This window comes from Amaranthus tricolor, chromosome 9 (assembly GCF_026212465.1).
Source record: "Amaranthus tricolor cultivar Red isolate AtriRed21 chromosome 9, ASM2621246v1, whole genome shotgun sequence".
NCBI lineage: Eukaryota > Viridiplantae > Streptophyta > Magnoliopsida > Caryophyllales > Amaranthaceae > Amaranthus > Amaranthus tricolor.
This window is the reverse complement of record NC_080055.1, coordinates 24,786,173-24,793,872: the sequence shown is the minus strand read 5'-3', so window position 1 is coordinate 24,793,872 and position 7,700 is coordinate 24,786,173. Positions and strand designations below refer to the sequence as shown.

Genomic DNA, 7,700 nt, shown 5'->3' with positions numbered 1-7,700 from the left:
CTATTTTTTTCTATTGGACTAGCTCAATTTATACTTTTAGTCAACTTATAACATTAAAGTGATTACTTATAATGTTAAAATAATCATTTTTAATAATTTTAAGGGATTACTTATATCCTTAATTTGATCATTTACAATCTTATAGCGATTAATTAGAAAAATATGCTGATTATATGAGTTCGTCTCATGATGAAATTGTCTCATGCTAGACAAGCGGAGGTGGTATGTAAGTCAACGTAGAATTTTTCATGATCTTAAAGATTATATTTTTTGAAAAAACTCAAACAAAATATGTGAAATGATCCCTCTAAACACAAGGCCATAAAAGATCTATACTTTTTTATTGGGGAGAATTTCTCTACACATTTGGCAAGTCTTAATATTCCTTTTCATCACATACATAGTCAACATGGAAGAAAAGTAATCAACCTAGAAACAGATTGATCTATACAAAACAAATATATATATATATATATATATATATTAAAAATTATACATACACAAAACATATATTTTAAAAAAAATATACACAACAAAAAAACCTGACCATATCAAAGCCAGAATAAGCTTCGAAATGGATTTAAAAATTCCATTTTTCTAATTTAATTATAGCATAATAGTTAATGTCATAATAATAAAAAAAAATTAAATAATGAAATGAAAATGATGTTCTTTAAACTAGAAATACAGACTTGATGTGTCATATAATCTGACTTTTGTAAAGGATTTGTTATAGTTAAGAGTTAGATAAATTGAATATTAATACAAAACATCTGCATCTGCATAATAATCATTCAGTGTTGCAAGATCACTTTTGAGAGATAGGGTGTGTTTATTAAATCAACTGGTTGAAATAATCTATTAATATAAATTAATTATTTTTGAACAAGCTATTTATAAAAGAGTCAGCCGGTTAAACTAGTTGACGTAATTATTTGGTCAAATCTGTTGATGAAATAATCTGGTCAAATCAATTGATGAAATTATCTAATCAAATAAATCACTTCAATTAGCTCTCAATCATTTGCCAGACACCCAAAACATACTGTTAGCCCATATATGAAAGAGTTTTAGTAGTCTAAAGAAATATTGAAGGACATACATACTATTACCCAATAATTAAATCTAACAAGGGGGAATACAAACATAGATGGATGTCATTAACACATGATTTAATGATTGACAAATACATACATGATTTGGTCAATGGGCATTTGTTGTTGGCATTTTTGGCTAAGTTGAGGGCACAGCACAACTATTCACCAAACACATAGATCAAACAATACTTGTGTACCAATTCATAGTTGACCTTGCAAAAATATGCCCAATGATGATCTAGTTCAGCTAGCTTTTGCTTCGGGAATGATCTTGTACTTTCGGGTGTGTTCGATCCAAAACCGGAAAGACTCCACAGTGTCTCTGAAACCTCCGAAACCATACTCCTTACTTTTAGCCATGTTCCGACTAATTTGACCGTCTGATACAACCTCGTTCCTGAGAATGGAATCTACGTACCACCAAGTCCCGACTTCCTCTAGTTTAGTCGGTAGTATTTCATTCTCCTGTACAATCTGATCCCACACATGACCTTTTTCGCTCATCATTCCTTCAAGGCTGTTCGAACCTTCTTCGAATTCCACATATTCTAGATCGAATTCCTCGGACAAAACCTTCCACAGATCTTTCCATTTGAACATGTCTCCATTGCTACAATTGAACGCTTGTCGCTTGCCTTGGCGATCAATTGCTGCCCATATTTGCTGCTCAGCCACCAGGTCAGCATCCACAACCTCTGAATACCCGTCCCAGACAGCTTGGATGCCCGGAAATCTTAACGGCTGTCCTTCATGCTTGCAAATAGTGGCATAAACACAGAGTGACCCAACAATGTTTCGAGTACTATAAGGAGAAAATCCGAACATTACAGCAGGTCGGTGGATAGACCATGTCACGTTCCGCTTTTCCCCAACCTCCTCCAAAAATATATCCTCCATGGCATAATAAGAATCTTCGATGTCTTCCCTGGGGAGGTCCTCGATAAATCGAGGTTCTTCTTGAATCTCACCTAACGCGTCCGAAGAAGGGACGGCATATTTCTGACCCGTTTGAAGACAAATATGCTGCAAGTTCGGTGCATTAGGTATGACGGCATTAAGAACATTACGCAACATTTTACCATTCTCAACATAAGTTTCGGCTTCACAAGATTTCGTTACCCACCCAACATAGAATATATGAGTAACATCATTCAGGTGTGAAAGTTTAGCTTGGCTATCGTCTTCGTCAGCCATATCGCATTGGATGTATTGAACGTGGTTATGGTGAAACTGCCATTCAGGCTGACGCCTTCGTCCAACACCATAAACTTTCCAACGGCCACCAGGGGTCGTAGGAAGTTGAAGGATGTCTGCAAGACTGTTGCCTGACATGCCCGTCACACCGACTATGAGGGCTACATTTTGATACTTCGATGGAATATCTCCGCTCTCCATTTTCTGTAATGATCAAACGTATAAAAGTGAATTTCAATGAAATGAAAATTAAAATACAACAAAATCTATTGAGAAAAATACGTTCACATACATGCAGAGCAGAGCCTACAGCGCCTAACCACCACCAGCTCATGGAGCAAATTCAGTTATAGAACCCTGGTTGTATGAGGACACAACGGAAGAGAGAGCGAGAGAGAGAGAGAGCGAGAGAGAGAGAAAGATAAGTCCGTGATGATGGAAAGAAGGAAAGGAGGGATATAAAACAGGGTACTAGCCAAGCTGTTGACGAGGTGTAAAATGAGTTTTTCGATAAGGACATCTTAGGTTTATAATAGAACATATTGTCATCTAAATAGATTTCTTATTATAGAAAAAATACTAAAATAAAGAAGGAAAGCATTCAACATTCATGCCTCAACATATTGCACTTAAAAATAATATAAAAGATTACACAAATTCTTGTGAGAGACGGTCTCTTTGAGAGACTATCTTGAATTGATCCAACCCACAAAGGAAAATGTAGAGTAAGTTACTCAGTGAGCATTAAAGGATATGGTAAGTAGGCATTAAGGATAATGTAAGTAGGCATTAAGGATATAGTAAGTAGACATTAAGCTTTAATAGGCTGGGCCTGAGTGACGTCTCTCAAAGTGACGGTCTTTCAAGAGACTAGCTGAAAAGATTATAACATGAACTATAATAAAGTGCGTGTTATTCATGTTCGAGTTACAACAATACCCAATTGGTTCGGTATCATAAGCTAAAAACACTCATATTATAATATCTTATCATGTGATGCAAGAGCATCCCTTCCAATAGGCTTTCACTCCCTTAAGCTCAAACATGTCTAAATTAATTCGTCGGACAAAATCGAACCATTGAAAGATACAAATTCTAGTCACTCGACACCAAACAGAAGTTAGTAGACTTGAAGCTACATCATGCTTACATTTACACTTAGCAAGCTTATGTACATACATTGCTCATACCTCACAATTAACATCCACAATAATCAACATCAAAGGCCAAAAATTGGAAAACACCTCTGGAGATCATAAATTTTCCTCAAGGATAATTTTAAATACCAAATTCACAAAGAAAGTTAGAAGGCCTAAACAAATGCTATCCATGCTCTTAAGGGCCTGATTTAAGACATAAATAGCAATTCCAAACAATTACTCTTGAGTCATTACTGTGCTTTCAATCATGAATTGGGTGTCATCCTTTAAAAATTTAGAGATGCAAGGGCAAATCATAAATTACATTTTATAGAATCCCTCATATAATTTGTTGGCTAGTCCTACCTATTTCAGTTTTATTCCCCTTCATTTCTCGCTGTCATTGTCCTGAAAACCACACTTTGTCTCTTCTTCCTTCCCACTAACAAGCGGACTGCTCTAATCCATTGGCATAAAGCCAAAGTATGGCTCCTTCTATTTTGTACCTTCTTCCTTACCACCCATCAAAACCACAAAAAGAAGAAAAAACAAATTAAACATATAGAATATCATGAGTATTTAAGATACAAATAGATCGTCACAGCATCAGCACAACATTGGTATAAGACTAGCATGTAAGAATAGATAAGGAATGAACATACATCGGACGGCAAGTTGCAGCAGTCCATTTAAAATCTATTTTTAGCCCATAGAAAGAATAGCATAAAAGCTCTGAAGTTTGATTTCAGCATCCTCCTGAAAGACTATAAGGTTCACATTCACACGTCTATATACAAGAGAATAGCTCATATAAGAGTATGCAAAGGTTGGTAGAGGATACCTTAGTAACAGAAAGAAGTTTGTCAGCTGCATTCCTATATAAAAGTCAATCTCTTGTTGAGCTGTGTAACATGATTCGCCAATTAATTCGTTTTTTGGATTCGCGATTTGCTCAAAATGACCCTAAAATAGCCAAAAACCGACTATAATTCACTTTTTTCGATTCACGATTCACCAGGAGATTAGGACAGTGCTGTTGAGCAAATGACAAGCATAGCACCCAAACATATAAAAATATAAACATGTCAGCCCACCAGAAGGATGATGATTCTTACCCAAGATACATGTTCTCTATTCGCTCCAACAACCTTGATTTTTCATCCCTTGGGAGATGAGGATCTAGTTTGCAAAGGTTACTTGCGAACATAGTAGCCTCATTCAGACGATTGAACTTACAGTAAAAATCAACAATAGAATTGTACGTAATTTGGTTAGGTCTACAATTATGGCTGATCATACAGCGAACCATGTCAATGGCTTCCAGAAACATATCATTAGCAGCATAATATGCAATGAAAATATTGTATGTAATTACATCAGGAACTATACCCGAGTCCCACATTTCTGAATAAATTCTAGAGGCGTCCATCAATCGACCGTTTCTGCAATAAGCATAGAGAACGGTATTATACGAAATTATATCGGGCTGCAGTCCTTCACCAACGATTTTTCTAAGAACCTCTTCTGCTCTCAGAAAAGACCCAGACCGGCTATACATATACATCAGACAGTTGTATGTTGTCAAGCTAGGAGTAAATTTACTCTCCTTCATGAAATCCATGATTTCATTAGCTTTTTTAAACATCTGTCGTCGACCATATATAGATAACATGGCATTCAAAGTAGTTATATCCAAAGAGTAGCCTCTTTTCCTCAACTCCCAAAAAGCTCGTTCGGTTTCAACTAAAAGGTCAATTTTGCTATTTACAAAAACTAATGTCTTCAGTAGCACAGGGTGAATTGCGATTTCACCAGAATACACCTTCTCTGTCAGAGCACACATACGTTCAATTTGCTTTCCGATAGCATAAGCATGAAACAAACAAGAGTAGCTCAGTTCATTTGGTTTACACTGACCATCATTCATTTGAGTAAGTACCTTTTCAGACTCTTCCCAAAGCCCACCTCGAGCTAATGCTGCCAGAACAGAATTGTACGTTGAAATATCAGGTACGACACCAGCTTCCAGCATCATTTTATAAACAGCCATTGATTGGCTGAACAAACCACATCGACTGTGAGCGCTTATCAATGTGTTGAATGTATCTCTCTCGGGTACAAACCCTGCCCTTTTCATTTCACTGAACAAACCCGAGACTTCAGCACCCATTCCATTCTGTCCAAACACAGACAAAAGAGAATTCCAAGTAACGATATCGGGGGAACAATTGCAATGCTTCATTTCTTCAAATGTTAGCATCATTTCCGAAAACCTCTTCCGATTACCAAACATTTTGATGAGGGCGTTATAGGTGCAAATGTTCGGTTTGCAACCCGAGTTTCTCATCTCCTCATAAACCTTCATTGCACATTCATCCTTTCCAGCCTTCTCAAAACCAGAAAAGAGGGTAGTGTAAGTAAATACATCGGGCTTAATCCCTTTCTTAACCATCTGAGCTTTAAGCTTCATAGCTTCCTCTAATAGACCGCCCCTTGCATAAGCTGAAATCAAGGAATTATAAGTCACATCACTAGGTGCAAACCCACAAATCTCCATCTCTCGAAAAACCTCCATGGCTTCTTTAAAACGTTGAGCCTTCCCGTAAACATCCAACAAGACATTGTAAGTGACCTTATCAGGCACAAAGCCAACTAACTTTATTTCCTCAAAAACCTTGGTTGCTTCCTCATACAAAGACCCTTGACGACAACAACTAATGAGAGTATTGTAAGTGTACAAATCCGGAGCGATTCCATCATGTCTCATACAGTCCATGATTTCAACAAATTTAGTCCAAGGCATACCCATCTTTCCATAAACATTCAAAATCACATTATAAGTAACCAAAGTGGGTTTACACCCAACTTCCTCCATCTTCCTGAAAAACGACACAGCATCTCGATACCGTCCATTACTCGCACAGACACTAACCATAGCAGTATAAGCATAAACATCAATATCAAAACCATCCTTGTTTAGCTCATTAATCAAGGAAGCTGCAATTGATACATGACCTTCCTTGCCAAGAATACTAATCATAACAGCAACAACAGGACCATTTAACAAAATTTGGCAATCATTTCGACAACGAATCCAATTAAAGACACTGAAAGCCAAATCACAATTTCCCAAAAACCCTAATCTCTTAATTATTCCCAAAACGTCAGCATTCACAGATTCTAAACCAACACTACCCACTTGCCGATTTTGATTCTCAAACAGTTTAATCATAATTTGGTCTAAATTAGAAGAATTAAAATCTGTATCAATTAAAATTTGGAAAATTTGCTGACCTAAAGAGGAAAGACTATGGTGAGTCCAAGGCTTACCTCGATTCGGGTCTCGATGCTTGCCCAGTGACTTACGACGTCGTTGAAGATGACGAAGAGAAGGGTTTAAGGTGTAGGTTCTGATAATGTTGGTATTTTTCTGTTGGCGAACAAAAGGCTTTAATGGAACAGATGATGATGGTGATGTTAAGGATAGAGATTGAGAGTGGTATCTGGGTTCATCTTCAATAAGAGGCTTAGAAGGTAAAGGACCAGGTAAAAGAACTGGAATTGCAAGCTTCTCTGCCATCATCAATGGCGGTCGGAGAAAGATAAGAGGGCGGGAAAAGAGAGTGGCAATGCAGGATAAGTGTCTAATGGACTCGGTGTAGTATTTTGAGATAAGTTTTGAATTGTGTGATTAATAAAGAGGTATTTTGATTTAGAATTTTAGATACTTCTTCACTACTACTAGTATTAATCATGATGATAATTTTATTTTAAAATATTTGTGTAAATTAATAAAATAATATAATAATTCACATAAATTGATGTATTAATGTCTTTAATTTTAAAAAATTATAAATCATCTGATATGAATAATTGTGAATTCATTTAAATCGGTAAGTATATGATAGTTTAATAAGGATACCATACAATATTATATACTTCTATAATAATGATTATGATTTTGTCACGATCATGGAAATTTAGACGAAAAGGTGGATATTGGATGGTTAACTAAATTAGAGACATGAGGAGTACACTTGTTTTGGATGAATTTAGTGAAATCTAATCATTAGATCCATTGGTGAAAGTTCGATATGCCTGGAATTATATTACCAAAATTCGATATTAGGTATGATCACAGTTGAGAAACGAATTTCGTGATCAATGTAGCCTATATTTTGGTTGTAACCTTGTAATACCTCAAAAATCTTTATGATATGATAGAAATATAATAGTGTAGTATGATTACATTTCATACTACAACTCACAT

At 36.0% G+C, this 7,700-nt stretch overlaps 2 protein-coding genes across 6 annotated transcripts; both read right to left on the bottom strand.

Annotated features, from left to right (window-relative positions):
- Nucleotides 1-1,340: 1,340 nt before the first annotated feature.
- Nucleotides 1,341-2,492, bottom strand: LOC130823418 ((S)-8-oxocitronellyl enol synthase ISY1-like). The gene has a single exon (XM_057688038.1). It carries the CDS (start codon nt 2,490-2,492, stop codon nt 1,341-1,343), a length of 1,152 nt encoding a protein of 383 aa, XP_057544021.1.
- Nucleotides 2,493-2,621: 129 nt separating this feature from the next.
- Nucleotides 2,622-7,131, bottom strand: LOC130824341 (pentatricopeptide repeat-containing protein At5g02860). 5 transcript variants are annotated; one of them, XM_057689307.1, is made up of 4 exons: nt 4,546-7,131; nt 4,272-4,393; nt 4,093-4,194; nt 2,622-3,943 (listed from the first exon to the last, which is right to left on the bottom strand). In XM_057689307.1, exons 1-2 carry the CDS (start codon nt 7,011-7,013, stop codon nt 4,354-4,356), a joined length of 2,508 nt encoding a protein of 835 aa, XP_057545290.1. In that variant the 5' UTR covers nt 7,014-7,131; the 3' UTR covers nt 2,622-3,943; nt 4,093-4,194; nt 4,272-4,353. The 5 variants fall into 5 exon arrangements, with proteins under 5 accessions (XP_057545290.1, XP_057545291.1, XP_057545294.1 ...); XM_057689308.1 differs by having other exon boundaries at nt 2,622-3,939; XM_057689311.1 differs by having other exon boundaries at nt 4,093-4,186.
- Between the last annotated feature and the right edge of the window lie 569 nt (nt 7,132-7,700).

Bases quoted from the DNA above. Each gene is read 5' to 3' on its own strand.
- LOC130824341 (XM_057689307.1), bottom strand. From the start codon at position 7,013: ATGATGGCAGAGAAGCTTGCAATTCCAGTTCTTTTACCTGGTCCTTTA. The intron at 4,394-4,545 runs GTAAGAATCATC...TGGCTATTTTAG, and splicing joins ATAGAGAACATGTATCTTGG to GGTCATTTTGAGCAAATCGC.
- LOC130823418 (XM_057688038.1), bottom strand. From the start codon at position 2,492: ATGGAGAGCGGAGATATTCCATCGAAGTATCAAAATGTAGCCCTCATA.